Consider the following 21,417-nt stretch of genomic DNA (forward strand, 5'->3'; position numbering starts at 1 on the left):
CCTGAAAGGAAAGCACTGGCTCAGGTAATAGAATATTTTTCCCTATGCTTGTCTGCTACACTTCGCTTTAGGCATTCAGAGACACCATTGTCTAACTTGATACTTCTCCTATGTACTGCTAGAAATGTATTCAACACTCTTTCTTGGTGGGGGACAACCCAGAGTCAGGTTAAGCTATTTCATGAAATGGCTGTTGGTCAATTTTGTATATGGGAGGCAACTTAAAAATATAACAGATTGATTTCTCAAACTGTTTAAATGTTGCAAACTTAATTATGTCTTGAGTCAGTACACTATATATTTTCTTAAATGCTTTTATATCCTAGTGTAATCATTTCTGAATTGATCAGTACACATTAATGTGCTAATACTAATACCATCAATTCAGATTTCTTTATATTGCTATTCTTTTTATTTCTTCCCAGGAGTATAATTTTATCTACCTCTTCTCAAGAGTTAGGATCAATCTTTTCAGACCTGCAAAGGGCACATAAATGAGTTGATGGTCAGTGATCTGGAGAACAGATAGATGCTAGAGTCGCTTACTTAGTTGGGCTTTGTATCAAGAGATCTTCTGATGTGAATTTGAGAGGTGTCAGAAAGTTTGTCTATCACCACTGGCCTGACATTTTATTATTAAGGGTTTGTTTCTTTAGGTAGTTTTGTTCTTTAAAAACCACCTATTACATTGCAGATGCCACGCTAATTCATTTTCTAAGGTTGGTATCTGGCCTAGAAAAACTGCATTTGTGTACAAGGACTGTATCATTTGTAATTAAGGACAAATTGGAGCCAATCTTAAATATTCATTAGTAAGGAAATGACCTGTGACTTATTGGAGAACAATGCTACTCAAAGTGCAGTCAGCATCACTGGGAGTTTGTTTGAAATTACTTCTTTAGCTCCACCCCAGACCTCTAAATGAGAATTATCTGAGGATGGGTTCCAGAAATCTGCATTTTAACAAGCTCTCTTGGTGAATTCTTAGGCTTCCTTAAACTGGGGAAGCCCTGATATCCGGTACCACAGGCCAGTTAAAGTATGCAGTATATATGCACATTAAGTGAATGTGGTTTCAAAACTTTGTTATAAAGTAGAAAAAAGCAGATTGCAATACAATATAGGTAATAATCATAAACCAAACAAAAGCCACAAAACATTTTATATGCATGTATGTAAATATGTATATTAATAAGTAGAAAAACAGTAGCAAAGGGACAACACACAACTAATAAGTGGAGAAGTGGTGAGGCAAAATCAGGAATGAAGAATGGTGGTTAAATGAGACATCATTCTTACCTGTAATGTTTAAAAAGAAATTTTAAAATAGTGTGCAAAAAAACAGTACAAATTGTTCTATAAAAGAACGGTAATAAAGGGGACTAATCCTACCAGGTAGTAACATGGTAGGATTAGTCCCCTTTATTACTGTTATTCATGGTAACGATTACAAGTTAGAATGACTCTTACTAGAAAGACAGTGAAATAGACAGTAGTCTAGAAACAGACCAGAATAATATCAGATACAGATGTAATTTCAGACCACTGTGGGAAAAATGCTGTTGGGATAAATGCCTAGCTATCTGGAGAGATGAAAGATTAATCCTTGCACTCCTAAAAATAAATTCTAGATGCATAAAGATGTAATGTAAAAATGAAACCATAAACTACAGGAGGACATGGGGAAAATAAAAATTTTTTTAAATGTCATAAAAGGGGAAAAATAGGTAAATATGACTACAAAAAGAATTTAAAAATCGGCAGCCAAATTAAAAATTCCTTAGTAAAAGCTTAATTTGATTAATTAAGTGAAATACTGTGCATCTGTTGGAAAAACTTCAGGCAAAGGTGGTTGTGCCGACATGGGATTATATTGTTAAGTTAAATAAAAGACAAAAGCAAGACACAAGTGGTTGTTACATAGAAACTGGTAGGTCGTATAGTGTTTCTGGGCAGGGGTCTTGAGCAGGAGAATTAGTTTCTCCATAGTTCTTTTTGAAGTTTTGCCTTCTACACATGTTAGTTTTACTATCTAATGAAGATAGTTTAAAAATTATTCCAAAGGATTATAATAATCATACTGGATATTATGGTGTCAGGCACTTTGCTAAGCACTTTACCAGCAGTTAACCCTACCTGCATTTTGGGATACATGGATGCTGTTGTTGACCTCACTGTACTGATGAAGAAACTGAAACTTAGAAACTAATTTATGAATTCAGACTTAGGTATTTCCCTTGCTGTTGCTATGCTTCAGGGTTTTCTCAGAACTGATCTGCGTTTTGTTTTTTAAATTGGGACAAAGGTATAAGTGTGTGTTTTAATCTAGACTGCTAACTACTACCTCTTCCACTTTTGTAAACTTCAATTTATTTTTCTTTGGCCTACTCTTCTTGGTCTTTCATAATCTTGTTTTTGTCTACTTTGTTTTCCAGACTCCTCATCTGCAGTTGCCCAACAGAAACTTAGTCCTTTAAAACTGATTTACTTTCAGTTACAAGTTGGATTTATCCCACCTCTGCATTTTTTGCTTATGCTATGTTCTTTGATTTGAATGCCTTCTTTCAGTTTTTGTATTTAAAACTTACCTATAAGATCTAACTGAAATTCCACTACGTAAAGACTTCCCAGGCCTTTCTAGCCTAATGAAGTTTCTACATGTGCTATTTATCATGTACTGCTTCTGATATTTCTTCTACTGCGACGTGACTTCCAGATTATTTGACTTTTCATGTAAATTCTTTCAGGGAAATAGTTGTGCTTTTTTTTTTGGTATTCCTTAAATTGTAAGATATCTGTAAGAGTGTTATATCTTTGGGCATTTAAAATGATGGATTTGTAGAATAGAATGAGTATTAAGATTGAAAGGTCTTCCTAAGCCATAAAAGTCATGGCTAAAGCTTTGGAGGTTAATCTGGAAAACTGTTTTAGTGCTGTACCCAGACTTTTACATTTAATTAAAATCAAAGAATCTCTTTAAAAATGAGAGTTACTAAACTTTAATGTAAATTTTACATACTTGTGGTATATGATTCTCAAAAAACCTTTTACAGTACATCAGGAGATTCTTCTCGGTCAAACCTTTTTGAAGATGCAACAAGTGCACTTGGTAAGTATCTATTATAATTAACATTATAAAGATAGGGCAGAGGTTTTAAGTTTCATTTTTCTAGCATGATAATGTGTTCATTTTCATGGTTGCCTATAATCAAGCTGCTAAATGATTGATTTAGATAGTTATTCAATTAATGATGTTAGTAAAGACTATAAATATTAATGTTTTACGCATTGAGATTTTTAAGTTATACTATTAGAGTTAAGCATGCTCTTTTTTCTTAAAGCAAATAATTTTCATTTTCCAAGTGTGAATTTTAAATGAGATCTTAATGTTTGATCTATGAACAGGTTTATTATAAAATGTCTTTGGAATGAGTATAAATCTTATTAAATCTGTCTCATATCTCATCTATATTCACCTCCAGCCTATTTCAGCATATAACTATGGGTTCCCATCTACATCTTGTTGTTTCTATTGTACTTGCAACGAAAATGTCTTTTTATCCTGACTTTTAATTTTACCCATTGAATGTCTGTCTTTCCTTCACACCTAATCTGTCAAAATCGGTTTTCGTTTTTTCCCTTCCAGTTTCTTTGGTACAGTTTCTGCTGTGCCTGCTAGTTACTGGTTTATTGCCTGGCAATGGCAACCATCTTCCTGCCATTTGGTACTCTGTATATTACTAAAAATGGTAGAGAGATAGAAGACTGGGAACAAGTGGGAACAGTAGCTTCAGTGGAGTATGAGTTTCTGGATTCCTTGCTTAGCTGCTGCAAGGGTTTCAACAGCAGTAGCACCTCGTAAGATCTGGAGTTCTCTGACCTAATTGGACTGGAACTTCACAATGCTCTTATTGCCAACAAAAATTGCATACTCGTTGCCCATAGCATATAGGAGCAAAGTAGTTGTTTAAGTGATTAACCTAAAATCACTTGGATGTACCAAACCTACATTCACACAGACTGTTTTCTGGGATTATCCTGTTACCAAATGAACACGAGTTAGTGTCCAGTCAAGAAAACAGAAATCACTCTTGTTTCACACAGAGAAAGACTTAATCTTAGGAGGTTGTTGCAGAGATACTGGAAGGGCTCAAGGAGATTACCCAGGTATCAGTAAAGTGCTCTATAGTCTTAGAGTTGGAACCAACTGGCACTTGCCCCTGATGCTGCTGAAGGCTCTGGGTATTGCCACTGCTGCTTCGATTAACATATTGATGCAGGAGTCGACAGCTCCAGCTGCTGATGGTGATACCTTGCCTTTACATCTTATTTATATCTCCTAGGACAGCTACGCTCAACTTTATGGTCTTGGGATCCCTTTACTCTTTAATCTTTCACTTACCCAGTCTTTATGTTGATACCTGCTTCTTTAAACTTTCCTTCTTTGGCTTCTGTGACCCTACTCTTCTTGATCCATACCTTTGTACCTTCTCAGGCTTCCTAGTTAGTTCTTTTTATTTTACCTGGCTCCTAAATATATGTGTTTTCTATGGTTCTGATCAAGGCCATACTTCGAACTATGGGAATGACATACCATCCATATACTATAAGGGTTCCCCAAATTATAACACCAGTACACATCTCTCTTTGAGCTCCCAGACTCCATCTTTAAACTGCCAACTGGGAAACCGATAACCTCCACAGACTCCTTAGGTTCCAGATTGACTCATCATTTATTCCCCCATCTGATTCTCCTCCTCTGTTCCCTTTCTTGCTTGCATCATCATCCACCTGCACAAAATATTGGCATCATCCTTGAGCCTCTGCCTGTCGGCCCCTTGAGCCCAGGAGTTCTGTTGCTCTTCATTCCTAATAAGTTTCTGGAGTATTTGTTTCCACTGCCATTTAATGCCTTCATTCATGTCCTTACCTCAGTGATACTCTTGCATTGTCCTCTCCTATCCGCTCTTTTCCCTACCATAGTGGACTTTCCGAAAAGTAAATCTAATGAGGTTGTTTTTAGTTCATTTTATAGCTCCTCAGTGACCTAGAAAATAAGTCCAAAACTCACTCTTATGACATATATAAGGTTCTTCATCACTACTTTTTTAGCCTCTTATTTGTCTTGTGTTGTCCATTATCCCTAATTTTTCTACAAGTTATTTGCCCTTGCTTTTCTAAGATCTGAAAAGTATCAGGCTGGTATGGGTGTTTCTTATGATTTTTTATAACTTGATTAATTAGGAAGCATAATTTTAGAAGACATAGCATAATGATTAGTGTTGGGGGCTCTGGAGTCTGACAGCCTGTGTTTGTGTCTCTGTACTCAGCCATTGAGACCATGATCAAAATATTAATCTTGCTAAGCCATCATCTTTAAAAGGAGAGGAAAATAAACCTTCTCATAGAATTCTTTTAATAATTAAATTAGAAACACCATGTTAAAATAGTGTAGTGTAGTTCTGATATATATGATAAAATAGTGTAGTTCTGATGCTTCACAGCTCTCAGTTTTGTTTATATTGATGCTAATTTCTGTATCTGGGAACTAGGTTACTGAAAGTGTATTGGCACTTGAATGGCTTTGTGCTAGCATTATATCAATGGGTAGTTAATAAAATAAAGTTATATTAACAAGTCCTTTATGGAATGGGAAAGGAAAAGACATTACTCTAAACAAGATAGAAAGTGCTGAATTTCCTCAGTGATATTTAATTTTTTACAAGGTACTTTTGTAACTGTTAAATACCTTTATTTAAAATTCTGCAGGAGAAAAATCAATTGATAATGAATGTTACCTGTGTGTCACAGAAACAGTCATACAGTATAATATGGTTTCTTGCACAGTTAAACCTGCATTCAGATGGGGGAAAGAAAAAAGAGGGAAATGTAACAATATTGCAAATCATGATAAATGATATTTTAAAAACTAATGGTTTTCATAAAGAAAAACAGAAAGCACTTATACTTTAGGATAGCTAGGCAGTACCTCACTGAGACCGTAATATTTTAATTGAGAACTAGAGTATGTAAAGAAACTGACCATTCGAGAAGCCTGGTGTATGTAAAGGTTCCGGGGCTGGGGAAGGTGTGACTTCAGTAGTAAACTGGAGATCCGGGTGGTTGGCGGATTGTTGAGGTTTGAAAACAAAATGAGATAAGATATTCTTTTTTAAAAGCTTACTTTTGCAACTGGCTGAAGAATGAGTTGTAGGCTTGGGGACAGGAGAGGAAGAAACAGGGTATCATCCAGACCAGAGATTGTTCTGGACTGGTCTTGAGTGAAGAAGGCAATGGAAATAGAAGAAACTATATAGGTTTGGGATACAATTTAGAGATAGGACCTACCAGATAAGCTAGTAGATTAGATTTGGTGGGGGAGGGGATTAAAATCACTGAGGCTTTTGATTCAAGCACTTGGATGGATAGAGGTTTATTGAAATGAAGATGGCAGGTAATGGTGGAACACATTTGAGGAGAAAATCTTTAGAGATCCAAAGACACATACTGGTTGAGTGAGGGGAATATGAGGAAGTGGACACAGCATGTGCAGACAGCTGTGGCTCTGAAGGGAAGAGAGCATACAAATGGACCAGTTTCTGCAAGAAGAATTAGGATGCCATCAAGGGAGGCATGTTTTTGTTTTTAGGATGACATTCGAGGACCTAGTTACCTGCTGATCAGGATAATGAAGTGGAGAGGAAAGGGTGGGGGGTGGGCAAGAGAGAGGATAACCAAAAGGTCCAGTTCTTTGAGGAGACAAGAAAGAGAATAGTACCCAGAACACAAGTGAAAGAAAAGATGGCTTAAGTGAGGTGGGTTTAGTGGGAGAGAGTCCGCTTTCTTTCTATCAGTGTTGTCTGTTGCCTGCCATTTCCATGAAGAGTGAGTTACGGTTGGAGAAAGCCTATGGGAAGTGATTTACTGGGATGATAGTACTTGGGGGCATAGTACCAGCTTTGTATATGGTATGTGAAATTCTTACTTTACAGCCTCTAACCTCCTTTTCCCCTCAGCTTTGATAATAAAAGGTGTCAAAGGAAGACAGCTTGTTACAGCAGAGTTGATTGCTTGAAATATTCCTCTTGTTTTCAGAAATTATTTCATCTGTCTCTTCGTGGTTGCAGTCCCTGACCTGCTATAATTCTGACCTATATTTGTGCTACATTTGTACCCAGTATTTTATTGTAGTTATTAAACATACTATATTAGTTTTCTATTGCTACTGTAGTTTCTACCAACACAAACTTAGTGGCATAAAATAGCACAGAGTTATTATCTTATAGTACTATAAGTTAGAAGTCTGACACGGGTCTTACTGGACAGAAATCAAAGGACTAAATCACTTGACTAAAATCAGAGCTGCATTCCTTCCTGGAGACTCTAGGGGAGGATTTGTTTCACGTCCTTTCCGGCTTCTAGAGGCTGCCCACATTACTTGGCTCATAGCCCTTTCCTCCATCATCAAAGCAGCATAGCATCTCTAACTCTGCTTTTGCCCTCTTCCTTACCACTCTTTCTTTAACTCTTATCTGCACACTTCCTACTTTTAAAAATCGTTTGATTACTTTGGGCCCACGGATAATCCAGTATGATTTTCCTATTTTAGCTGATTAGCAACCTTAATTCTCTTTTGCCAGGTACCCTAACCTATTTATCAGTTCCAAAGGTTGGCAGGGGTAGGCTATGGGAGAACATTATTCAACTTGGCACATGAATGTTATCGTTTATACTGTTATCTGTCTGTAGTGCCTGAAACATTGTATACATGTATACACTCAAGAAATATGTGAAGACTGTTTAATTATTAAATGTTCCCTTTCTTTCTCCTTCTCCCATGCCCACACACCTTTTCGTAGTGACAGGTCAGTCTTATGAGAATATGGTAACTGAGATCATGTCAATGGGCTATGAACGAGAGCAAGTAATTGCAGCCCTGAGAGCCAGTTTCAACAACCCTGACAGAGCAGTGGAGTATCTTTTAATGGTGAGAAACATTTTATTTTCTTCATTCTAGTTGTTTAAGACCAAAATCTCAAATGTATTTTAAAGGAACAGTAACATTATTCATAGGAAAATAATAATATATGCTAATTTACATAATGCTTTTTATTTTTATCAGTATAGTAACATTTCGTGTTGATAAAATGACTTTTTAGTTACAAAACAACATGGTTAAATGAGTTAGAAAATTAGCTATCCCTTTGAAGTACTACCTTCCACCCCAGTTTTGTCATCCTCAAAGGATGTTTGTTGGGGTGATTGTTTTTTCATCTAATCTGTCATTTTATTAGCTTTTGTGATTGCTAGCAAAATCCTGGATGTACTATTTAGAGCAGAAATTTCAAGTTAAATGCCCGAGCTTTGTACTCTGTAATTTTTGTGATTAGTTGCTAACTTTTAAAAATTGGGAGATTTACTTAAGAATTCCAGTAATCTTGTTTTTCTGGACAACTTGGATCCTATATTTTCTCAAGGGATTAGGAAAAGTTTTAGAGCATAGACTCTTCAGTTTGCTCTTTTCCCATCCTTTCACTATTACCTGACATAGCATTATGCATTTTAATTTAACATGAAGTTACTTGCCTGGTTCCATTGGCATTTGAATTGTTAGCTCATTTATAGTTGGTAGTGGTCGAGGGGATTTTGAATAAGTTATTATTTTTTACTAGCATAAAGGTTTTTGAGAAATAGGTTATTGTGGGCATGGACCGAAACCCTTGATATTTTATGACAGTGTCTGTTAGTTTCACAGATGTGGCACAGGCTAGAGTAATAGCATAGATTTTGAAATAACAGTAGATTAACTTTTCTTCAGTCTTAAATTTTATCCTATCATTATCTGGTGTTTTGAAGTATTATCAAAGTCTAAAATGCCCTACATATTGTCTTAGAAATCCACAATCCTAAGTCTTTGGGAAATATAGCCCACAGTTTAACGTATTCCTTTGTTCCAGGTTGTGCTTGTGTTAGAAACTCCTTTTAAGATAGTTTCAGGAGAATCACTGTCATGAGTAAATAACTGCTCTGCCTTCTCCAGTTATTTGCCATTAATTTATATCTGGTTTGGAATTCTGCATCAGTTAAATAGTATCAGATATTTTAATCTAATAGATTGAAATTTTGAGGCATAAAAAAACAAATTACTATTTTCAAAGTTGGTGCTACTATTTAGCATCAAATATAAATAGATGAGCGATGAGTTCATGAAACATGTTTTTGATATATTTACCATTTGTTTCGTAGATTGAAAAAAAGGGGGGCTGCTTTAACTGTTACTTGCTTTTGAGACCTCTTTTAAATTAGGATGAATGGATAGAAAGAAGAAACAGTGATCTAATAAAATGCTAAATACCTTCTGTGAGAATTTGAGGTAGACATATAACAGTGATTAACTTTTTAGTTTAATAAACCTGTTTGAGAATTTGAGAAAGACTAGAATCCCCCAGTCTATATAGCTTGTTAGAACTTAATAGCTCCTCATCTAAGGGTTCAAATTGGTGGACTCTCTCAAAAACATTTTTTCCAATGTCTGAAGTGACATCTAATGCAGGCAGCCATTACTCTGCTTTTTACCCTTGATTTCTTTTTTTATTATTATTTATTTTTCAATTACAGTTGACATACAATATTATGTTAGTTTCAAGTGTACAACGTAGTGATCAGACATTTATAGACCTTACAAAACCTCGATTCTTTATGTTTATTTTGGTTTCCGATTTATTGGGAAATGGAAGCATTTACTATTACAATCTCTTATTCAAAGGCAGTGTTTCCTCCATTCTTCTTCCAAAATCTATGAGGCTATCCTAAAGACTTTTACTGGGCTGTATATGAGAAATTTTGTGCATCATTTGCATCAAAATAGGGCATGTCAAAAGTATTAGTGCAGTTTTAAGTTATAGTAACTTCAGAAGATAAGTGCTTAGAAAAAGCATCAACCAAATAATTTTAAAAGTTCTTTTATTCCTATTTACTTTTGTAAATTTTGAATAATCAGTTTTAATTTTTAATATGTGTTACTTTCTGGATAATGCTTCCTCAGAACCAGGATAAGTAGAGGAGATCCTTCTTGTTTGGCAGTTGTCATCACCTACTCTGTCTCCATTGGACATTTTTTTCCAGAGGTCATTTCAGAACTGCCATGTCTGCATCAAAACCTCTTTCTTTGGATGATTTTAAGGCCCGGGTTACAAATGCAATCCTTTCTGTTACAGAGCTGGTGACAGTTTTTATGAAGTTCAAAAATCAACCAGAACAATATATTGCATAAAAACCAAATATGTCCCATCTTAATAAGTTTTCTTTGGGTTTATTTTTATTTTATTATTAGTTTCAAGTATACAGTATATTGGTTAGACCAATTTTAATAAGGTTTGTATTGATGTTCTAAATTTTAAATCATTAGCTTTTTATTACTTACATGCAAGTTTAGGTTCTTGCCCCTAATACTTTGGTGTTGGATATAACGTATTGCTGTATAAACATTTCGTGATTTGTTTTTTAAATTACAAAATCCCTTTATACATTAGATCTGCACTATCTAGTAAGAAAGCTATTAAGTACAAGTCGCTATTTAAATTTAATAAAATTATAAATTTTGGGTTTTTTGGTTACATTAGCCACATTTCAAGTTCTCAGCAGCTACATGTGGCAAATGGGTACTTTTTTGGACAGCAACGATACAGAACATTTCCGTCATCATGGAAAGTTCTCTTGGACTGTGCTGCCTTATGTTATAGCAATGTGGGTCCAGCAGTGTGGGTTTGTATATGCCTTACAAAGCCTTGATTGTTCATATGTTTATGATTCTGGCTTCACACCACACTCAGGCCATTTCTAATCTAATTTAAATATATACAGCTTTCAGATAAGTCTTGATCCTTTACTTTTAATTGAAGCAGACATCTGTTTGATGCTTTTGGAAATTAGACAAGGATATTAAATAGATTAATAAAGCTTTTACTCTGTGTAATATTTAGCTAACTTTAAATGGCAGGATATTTTAAAGCTTGGAAATTGTGTTATAGGGAATCCCTGGAGATAGAGAAAGTCAGGCTGTGGTTGATCCCCCTCCAGCAGCTAGTACTGGGGCTCCTCAGTCTTCAGTGGCTGCAGCTGCAGCAACTACAACAGCAACGACTACGACAACAAGTTCTGGAGGTACAGTGGAATCTTTTGGATGGGGAAGACATGGTCCTGGATTTTTACTGTAAAATAATGTAATCCGAACTATTTTTAAGTGAGTTTCATTTCATTCCCACAGCATTTGGATAACTCTAAAAGCACATTCTCTATTCATTCATGTTAGAGAAGGACCCAAAAGTGGATATAAAAGATACTCTTGCTTATATTAAACATCATTGCTGCAGTTTGGGCAAAGGGCATATTTTGTTTAGTTTATTCTAAGGAAGAGATACATCCCAGTTTGCATGCCATGTTATATTCTGAAGCCATTTGGAATGGTTTGCTCACCTTGTCTTTTTTTCTCCTTATAAATGCTATCAAGATGTCTGATATCAAAGCTAGTAGTATCTTCGTGGTTTTTATACAACCAAAGAAATAAAACTCCAAGAGGTTTAAAATCTTGTATCTAGAGATGAAAGCACACTTGAATTCAAGTGTCTTTACTGGCATGCACCCACTTTTCCATTGCTAGAAGTTTGTCTACAAAGCAAAACCTGGAGCCTGTGGCAGGCCCAGAAATGACTTAGAATTTTTTTTCAGTTTTTCTTCTGTATATTGATAAAGTATTCAAACTGTTAATTTTGAGTAAAGTATTCAAACTGTTAATTTTGAAGAGGCCACTTTTGATGCCTTTCTTAGCTCTCGTTATGGCAGTCAGCTCTGGTTAACAAAATCCCAAAGTATTTTGTACATATCTCCCAGAACAGACAGGTTTTCATTTCTTAAGATTCAGCATGGGAATGGCGGCCAAAGTGTTGGTTCATATTGAGTGTGCTTTCCCATTCAGCAGCACTTATTGGGTAATTTAGTTTCTGAGTCTCATTTTCTTCATCTGTAAAACTGGTGTTACACAAAAGAATAAATAAAGGGATCTTGGGCTAAAGAGTTCTAAGTGTATTAGTATCAGGTTGTCTTGTGGCTTACTTATGTCAAATATTTATAGATTACAAAGGTTTGAAATTTGATAGTAATAACTAAAAATCTTCTAATTGTAATTCAGTATATTTTAGTAAGACTCTATCTGATCTGCAAACCTGAACTGTTAACTTTTAAATATTAAATAATCTTTCACTTATTTGATTTAGAATTTCCCAGGAATTTAAGCTCAGATTGTTTTCTTTGAGAATTTTGGTTGTATAATAAAGTAAATGGGTTTTTGTTTTTGTTACTCCTGGTATATATTTTTCTTAGAAACTTTCAAGCAACAGTAACAATTTTTAGTACTTTTTACTTTGCCTAGAGTGCATACAGGGCACAAGTCTTCAACATTACTTGATAATATTGAATGCCTGGGGCAATTAGAGGAAAACTTCTTTCTTGTAGTGTTTTGTACTCTCTGCCTTTGCTAATGGGGAATAATTTCTGCAGTATGGGACTTGGAAGTTGGTATAGTTTGAAAATTTTGTCATTATTTCATTTTATATACATCTGAGAACTTGAATTATATTTTTTACTTTCCACTGTCTGCTATCTAAATTATGATTGAACCAACTCTTTGTATATGTAATTGCTTCTTTTGTTTAAAATGTTTTATATGTGTTTTTAGGACATCCCCTTGAATTTTTACGGAATCAGCCTCAGTTTCAACAGATGAGACAAATTATTCAACAGAATCCTTCCCTGCTTCCAGCATTGCTACAACAGATAGGTCGAGAAAATCCTCAATTACTGCAGGTAACTTATTTAATCAGTGTTAATTTCAAAAGTGAGTTTAGAGCGAATCACATTGGAAAAATCCATAAGCACCTCTTTCCCCTCCACCAATTCTATAAACCATTCTTCTGAGCTACATTCAGTAGACTGTGCTATGGATAGATGTACTGAAAAAGGAGTTAGGGAGTAAGCAGAGGTTGGTTAATTTTAGTTGATCAAATAATAAGTATGGGAAACACTTGACTAAAGAATCTGAGAAACTCTTTAGCAAAGAAACTGTTTAACTTGTTAAATCTTTTTTTCCCAAGCTTATTGCTAGTGGAGCACTATCCCAAATATACCCGTGGGCTTAATTAATACTTAGATCACAAAGTATTTAAGTTTTGTACAGCATTGTACTGCCTACTAGTGTGGAAGATATATGTAAATTCTATTTCTTATAATCAACAGCTAGTTTTTTAGCATTGAATTTGGGGTGGGCAGGGTACATTTGTGAAAGAAAATTTGAATCCTCTTAATTCTTCACTGTTCACCTTGCTCGGAAATACTGAGCTTTAATAATATGCAAGAAATCGTATCTTTCCAAAGACTAAATAATCTAGAATCATTCTAAAATATTGTAGTTGCAAAGTTACCACTTTCTCTCTTATTTGTATTTAGAATTATTTTCCTGAAGATACTTTATATCAATGTATCGTTTTTCTCTGTCCTTCAAATCACCACAGCAAATTAGCCAACACCAGGAGCATTTTATTCAGATGTTAAATGAACCAGTTCAAGAAGCTGGTGGTCAAGGAGGAGGGGGTGGAGGTGGCAGTGGAGGAATTGCAGAAGCTGGAAGTGGTCATATGAACTACATTCAAGTAACGCCTCAGGAAAAAGAAGCTATAGAAAGGGTGAGTTTAAATAAAGCTAAACATTCAGTTCTTTAGTCACGGTAGCCACATTTCAAATGCTCAGTAGTTACACGGGGCTATGGCCACTGTATTGGATAGCACCGATATAGAGTATTTCCATCACGGGAGGTAGTTCTATGGGACAGAGACAAATAGAGCATTACCCTAGGGATTACAGTAAAGACAGTCTCTTTCCAGCCCTGCTCTCCCATCTTGGCCTTTGTGAAGCCAAGGGACTAGTAGTGAATACCCGCCTAGCATGAAATAGTTATAAATATATTAAATTAAATGTTTCATTGACGTTTCAAATACAGGAAGAAAAAAAATGTTCTTAAGTTGTATACCCAGTTCAAGATTATCCAGTTTTAATTTATATTTCAAATTTTATTTCACTGCTATCACTATAATGTAAAATATATATATTTTTTTATATTTTAAAATGTACAGTAATTATCAGAGCCTGGTATCTTGATTTTCTTTCCTTACTAGGTAGACCAGTAGAGGTCGTGGCACTGCAGTAACCTAGTTTTTATACCATGACAAGTCATTTTTTCTGGGCCCCATTGTTAACAGTTGTAAATAGGAAATTATAGTACTTGCCTTGTCTTCTCTTACAAAGTGTTCTGAAATAGACATTCAGTAAAGTGCATTTTAACTTAATACTTAGAAAATCATTTGGACAATAATTTGTCCTTGTTTACAATACAGACATATCAAGTGTTCAGGTTTATAATTATGTATTTCTTAAAAGATACTTAATATTATTGTTCTGGTATTTACCCCCTTAAATAACAAGTGAGCAAATGACACTTGCTTTAGTTGTTCTATAGCAACTTTTTTTAGGTTAGGCATATTAGTTTTTGATTTCTGTGTTAGAGAATTGTTTTTCTTTTGTTGCTTGTGCTTTTAGTGTCTATGAGAATATTGCCAAATCCAAGGTCAGAAGGTTTACTCTTTTCTCTGAAGAGTTTATAGCTCTTCTTACATTTAGGTTTGTGATCCATATTGAGTTACTTTTTGTTTGTGGTGGCGAGGCGACGGGGGAGGGGGGCGGCGTGTCTAGCTATATCCTTTTGCATCTTGTTATCCAGTTGCCCCCACACCATTTATTGAAAATACTGCTCTTTCTCCCACTGAATTGTCTTGGCATTCTTATTGAAAATCAGTTGACCATAAATGCAAGGGTTTATTCTTATGCCAGTACCTCACTGTCTTGATTACTGTGGCTTTGTATTAAGTTTTGAAATCCAGAGGTGTGAGTGCTCCAGTTTTATTCTTAAGATTATTTTGCCTATTCCAGATCCTTTGCATTTCCATATCAATTTTAGGATCAGCTTTCTGATTTCTGCAAAAAAATATATATATATATATGGCTAGGATTTAGATAGATAATGTGTTTTTTCTGTAGATAAATTTGGGGAGTATTACAGTGTTGGCGTTAAGTCTTACCAAGCCATGAAAATGGGCCGTGTTTCCATTTTTTAGACTTTCTGTCGTTTCTTTCAGAAATGTTCTGTGGTCTTCAGTTTGTACTTCATGTGTTAAATTTATTACTAAGTGTTTTTATTGTTTTCGATGTTATAAATGAAATCATTTTCTTAATTTTATTTTTGGATTGTTCCTTGCTAGTTAAATAGAAATACAATTTAGTTTTGTGTATTCATCTTATATATCACAGTCTTCCTGAACTCATGTATTAATTCTGATCATTTGTATGTGTTCCTTAGGATTTTCTATATGTAAGATATATTCATTTGCAAGTAGACCTGGTTTTACTTCTTTTCCAGTGTAATGCCCTTATTTGTTTGTTTGCCCAGTTGCTCTATCCAGAACCTTCTGTGAATTATCAAATAGAAATGACAAGAGCCAACATGCTTGTCTTATTCCAAATCTTAGGGGAAACCATTTCAGTCTTTCACTATTAAGTATGATGTTAGCTGTCCATTTTATTAGATTCCTTTTATCAGATTGAGGAAGTTTCTTTCTATTCCTAGTTTATTGAGATGATCACATGGTTTTGTTCCTTTTCCTGTTAATATGCTTTATTACATTGGTTTGTTTGTTTATTTTTATATGTTGGATCAACCTTGTATTCCTACGATAAATCCCACTTGGTTATGGTATATAATCCTTTTCATATGTTGTTGGATTTGGTCTGCTGGTATTTTGTTGAGGATTATCACATAAGAAATACTGGTCTGTAATTTTTTTATGATGTCTGTGTCTGGTTTTGGTACCAGTGTAATCCTGGCCTTATAGAATGAGTTGGGATGTATTCCCTCATCTTTTTAGAAAAGATTATGAGGACTTGGTGTTAATTTTTCTTTAAGTGGTTGGTAGAATACACCAGTGACGGTAATTGGGCTCAGCTTTTCTTTTTGGGAAGTTCTGTGATTACTGACTCAGTCTCCTTACTTATTATAGGTTTATTCAGATTTCTTTGTTTCTTCTTGAGTCAATTTTGGTGGAGTTTTGTCTTTCTAGGAATTTATTTCATCTTAGTTATCTAATTTGTTGACATACAGTTGTTCATAGTATTTCCTTAATAATTTTCAATTCTGTAAAAAAAAATGGTAATGCTTCCACATTTATTTCTGATTTTTGTTATTTAAGTCCTCAGATTTTTCCTCCTGTCAGTTTAGCTAATAAAGGTTTGTCAATGTTGTTGATCTAAAGAAAAAAAGAATCAACTTTGGGTTTTGCTGATTCTCTCTATTGTTTTTTTGGTCTCCATTTTATGTAATTTCTCTCCAACCTGTATTATTTAATACCTCCTCTGCTTGCTTTGGATTTAGTTTCCTCTTCCTATTTCCTAGTTTCTTAAGGCGGAAACTTATTGATTTAAGATCTTTCTTTTAAGAATATAGATATTTACAGATATATAAATTTCCCTCTAAGCACAGCTACAGCAGCAACCCATGAGTTATTGTGTATTGTGGGGTTTTTTGTTTGCATTGTGATTTTGTTTTCATTCATCTCAAAGTATTTTCTAATTTCCTTTGTGATTTCTTCATTGATCCATTGGTTAGGATTTTGTTAATTTCCACATATTTATGAATTTCTCAAATTTCTTTCTGTCAGTGATTTCTGACTTCATTCCATTGTGGTCAGAGAACATACTTTGTATAATTTTAATCTTTTTAAACTTAATGAGGCTTGTTTTATGCCCTAACATGTTCCATGTATACTTGAGAAAGATATGTAATCTGTTGTTGAGTGTTTCGTAAATGGCTGTTAGGTCTAGCTGATTTATAGTGTTGTTCAAGTCTTTTATTTTCTTATTGGTCTTCTACCTAGTTGCCATATCCATTAGTGGATGAAGGGATATTGAAGTTTCCAACGATTGTTGTTGAGTTATATTTCTCCCTTCAATTCTGTCAGTTTTTGTTTCATGTATTTTGGGTCTCTGTTATATGTGTTTATTATGAAATCTTCCTGATGTTTTATCATCATAAAATGTCCTTTGTTATTAGTAACAATTTTTATCTTAAAGTCTGTTTTGTGTGATATCAATATAGTCACTCCAGCTCTCTCTTTGTAGCTGTTCGCATGGTATATATCTTTTTCCATCCTTTTACTTTCAGCATATTTGTGTCTTTGAATCTAAAGTGTGTGTCTTAGCGAAGCATATAGTTGGATCGTGCCCTACCTTTTACTTCAGCTAGCCCAGCTTTAATCTGGACAAGACCTAGGTAACAAAATCATTTTTGAGTTTCTTCTCCTTTGATGGATGAATAGTTAATCATACTGAATTTTGAGACTTATGCCAAGTTTTTTAAGGTCATTTCTTGATATAGTCTAATGCAAGGCAATTGAGACAGTTGAAGAGGAGGTTCATAAATAACATTTGGCTGACAAATATATAGTACCTAGTGAATCCATTGACCTGAATTTTAAAGGCTTTTAAAGCTATGATTACTGAGTCACAGCTTTGTGATTTTTAATAGACTAGGAAAATGAAAATGGCTCGTATTACTATGTAAAATGCTGTAAAAATCAAGATAAAAATAGAACACTATATGTCTTGATCTCAATATATCTTGTGATATTACTAATAATTCACCCATTTTTCTAGTATGAATTGTTTCATAAGGCAAGGAGATTGGGAATATATTTGACCCTAATGAAAGATACATTTTCTTTAATAATAATTAGATGAGGTAATTAAACTCATCTCCAGTTCTCATTCGTATCTTCACCCCTTATATACTAAAAGCCATTTGATTTACAAATTTCTGTGAGATCATTTATTTTTAAACTGCCACAGTAGGCAATTTTTAGTGTTCATGCCAGTGAGTGTTAGTGAAGTTATCTGTTAGACTAATAGCTTTAGGAAGAGAGAACTTTGTAGGTGATTGATAAAGGAAAGGGTCTAGGTTCCATCTAGCCCCTTGGGTTGGACGATGATTCCATATCCAGATAGGGATGAATTCGTGTAAAACTGAAGAACTTTTTTGTGTCTTTTATAGTATGTTTTCAAGTGATGATCTGTTGTTGGTGGTGCCGCGCTGAAATCCATAACTTGTTTTCTTTCTTTTCTTCCAGTTAAAGGCATTAGGGTTTCCTGAAGGACTTGTGATACAAGCATATTTTGCTTGTGAGAAGAATGAAAACTTGGCTGCCAATTTTCTTCTACAGCAAAACTTCGATGAAGATTGAAAGGGACTTTTTTTTTTTTTAATCTCACACTTCACACCAGTGCATTACACTAACTTTGTTCACTGGATTGTCTGGGATGACTTGGGCTCATATCCATAATACTTGGTATAAGGTAGATTGTTGGGGGTGGGGAGGGAGGGAGCTAGGATATAGGGCAGGGATAAATACAGTGCATGTCTGCTTCAATTAGCAGATGCTGCAAATCCACAGTGTGTAAAATATACAACCAAAAATCAGCTTTTGCAGGTCTTTATTTCTTGTATAAAACAGTAGGTAACTTCCTAGGTTTCACTCTTTTTAGTGTGCTAGATCCAGAAGTTTAGTGTAATGCCCTGCTTTATATTTCTTTGACTTAACATTGGTTTCAGAAAGAATCTTTGCTACCTAGAATCTACAGTCTCTATTTCATGGCAACACTGGATAATGGCTTTGTGAAATTGAAAAAGTTTTGAAACAACTATAAACAGAAATGCCAAATTATTGATGGTTATTGTTGCTGCTTCAAATAAGTATGAAATTACTGTCAAGAAAGCCCATTCTTTTGTGTTAAATACTTGGGGGGAGGGGAAACCTTTTCTTAAAATGAAAATAATTACTGCTATTTTAAAAATCTCTTGATCATTGAATGTGAGACCCTTCTAACATGATTTGAGAAGCTGTACAAGTATAGGCAGAGTTATTTTCCTGTTTACATTTTTTTGGTTTGTTTTGGGGAAAAATTGGTAGGTGTCTAATTACTGTTTACTTCATTGTTACATTGCAGTAAAAGTTTTAAAACCATCATTGCATGTTTGCTTTTGATGTATCCCTTTGTGAAATTAGCACTTTGGGGCCAATGGAGAAATGCAGCATTCACTCTCCCTCTCTTCCCTTCTCTCAGCAGAAATGTGTGTGTCAGCAAGTCGTGAGTTCAAACTGCTGCCTTTTTTAAAACCCACAAAATGCTGATTTAGTTAAAAATTAATGCAAATGTTTCAGAACTGGGTTTCTAATATTTGTAAATGTTTTTCTTCTTAGATAAAAGTCATTAGGATTATATTGTTTCCAAAAAGAAGGTGGACAAAACTATAATCCAGCATCTTTTATTACATTGGAAATTCTGGTGAAATCTTTTGGTAGGGTTGGGAGATGTGGCCGGGAAAGTACTTTGGAAAATATACAATCAGGATATCTCATGGCATATTAAAAGAAAAATCTTAATAGCAGTGTTGACTTTTATTTGGATTTTTTTCCATCTCAGTTTTTTCTTTGGAATTTTCTTTCACTGGCATTGTTGTCATAAAGAGGGGGCAGATGTCTACTTGTTCAGTTTTTCAAATCTGTTTTCCTGAATATAAACAAGACTATTTAAAGAAATATTTTTTTTCCTGCCATCTGATACTGAGTTAAGATGAATTTGCACAGATTTCTCCCTGCATAATCTCTTGCAATAATCCTTAGTACTGTTTGGTGATGACTTTTAAGCTTTTACGTCATGCATTGGTAAACTGTCTCTTATGAAAATAAATGAAACCTGATTTCTCCCCACAATGTTAATCATGTAGTTTAATCTTCATGTGTTTATTCTATAAACACAACAGGACTTTGTATTACCTATATGTTTTATAATGGATCATGCAAAATGTCTCAGGAGAATAAAATGAGGATTCGTAAATACGTTCATTCAAAGCAGAGCAATGAGTTGGGAAGAGGGGTGGCTTTTCTGATTGGTTAATGGAATACTTGCGTTTATTTTATGACATTTTTCTCTGTTACTTAATTGCTCAGAGCATAGCGAAAACTGGAAAAAAGGAAGAAAAAAAAAAGCCTCTTCCTTACTCTGGAAAGTGACAGCAGAAGTTGATGGCATGGAGCTTTTGTCCTTGGACAACAAAACTACAAATAGTGGGAATAATAATTACCAGAAGACAGTTCAGGCCAAGTTTTGACCAATTTTTTACAATACCTTGTTTATCTGCTTAAAGAACCAGTCAAGACACTATGAAAAAAATAGGCTTTTTGTGATTTTTTGCTGTTGTCTTTAATTTACACACAGTTTTGGTAAATCTCTTAATGTAAGTGACTATTTGACTTTGGAATTTTGCATTCAAGGTATTATGTCATCTATTTCTTGAAATGTTTTTATTGTTGAGTTGCTCTATGGAAAATGTAAGGAGGCTTAAGTTTGTTTGTTAAATTCTTATTGCCATCCTCAAGTCAAATATGTCTTTACATTGTTTAAAAATACTGAAGTGTTCCACCAGATCATTTTTCCTGTACTAGATGGCTAGGATTCTAGATAATTAATTATAAAATATTTTCAATACATCCAGCATTGCCTTCTCATTTTTTAAAGTGATTTTGCCATATAGAATCTTAGATTGAAAGTTGACAATGCCTCTATCACTGATACTTCTGTTTTCTTTAGTAAGTGGTGATTGTAGCGTGTAGAAGGCACTAGGTTGGTTTTATTGGGTCTCCTGTTTGTTTTCTCAACTAAAATATCAAAACAGAGATGGGATACTTTGTGGAATATAAATGAAGGTTCATGAGAGCTTATAGAGATTTTAGTAAATCCCCATTTTCCCCATACTTTTTGTCTTAAAGCAGCCAGCCTAAGACTGCTTACTACAAAATATTCAAAAGTAATCAATTTCAGGGACAAGGAGAGCATGACCTTTCAGTTGACCTCCCATGTCCATTTTGTTTCACTTCATTCTCCTAAGCCAGGGGTCGGCAAAGTACAGCCCCATGGGCCACATCTGGCTCACTGCCTGTTGTATGGTCCATGAGCTAAGAATGGTCTTTGTATTTTTAATTGGTTTAAAAAATTATGTGTGAAAATTAAGGTTCAAATTTCAGTGTCCATAAATAGTTTTATTGAAACACAACCATGCTCATTTCTTTACGTGTTGTCTGTAGCTGCTTTTGTGCTAAGGAGGTTTGATGTTGAATAGTTGCAACAGAAACTAAGGCCTGCAAAACCTAAATAATTACCGTCTGACCCTTTACAGAGAAGGTTTGCCATCCCTGTTCTAAACTG

General features: G+C 34.6%; 1 protein-coding gene across 3 annotated transcripts in view; it reads left to right on the forward strand.

Annotated features, from left to right (window-relative positions):
* Positions 1-20,702, forward strand: part of RAD23B (RAD23 nucleotide excision repair protein B) — a 44,411-nt gene extending 23,709 nt beyond the window's left edge. For 2 of the 3 annotated variants that reach the window (XM_039870648.1, XM_039870651.1), the window contains exons 5-10: positions 3,054-3,109; positions 7,860-7,987; positions 11,031-11,163; positions 12,734-12,861; positions 13,566-13,736; positions 18,282-20,702. In XM_039870648.1, coding sequence (XP_039726582.1) covers positions 3,054-3,109; positions 7,860-7,987; positions 11,031-11,163; positions 12,734-12,861; positions 13,566-13,736; positions 18,282-18,395 — 730 coding nt within the window. In that variant the 3' untranslated portion in view covers positions 18,396-20,702. The remainder of the gene's footprint in view (positions 1-3,053; positions 3,110-7,859; positions 7,988-11,030; positions 11,164-12,733; positions 12,862-13,565; positions 13,737-18,281) is intronic. The other variant, XM_039870650.1, reaches the window with a different exon arrangement.
* The last annotated feature ends 715 nt before the right edge of the window (positions 20,703-21,417 follow it).

This window comes from Pteropus medius, unplaced genomic scaffold, assembly GCF_902729225.1.
Source record: "Pteropus medius unplaced genomic scaffold, Ma_sr-lr_union100, whole genome shotgun sequence".
Taxonomy (NCBI): Eukaryota; Metazoa; Chordata; class Mammalia; order Chiroptera; family Pteropodidae; genus Pteropus; species Pteropus medius.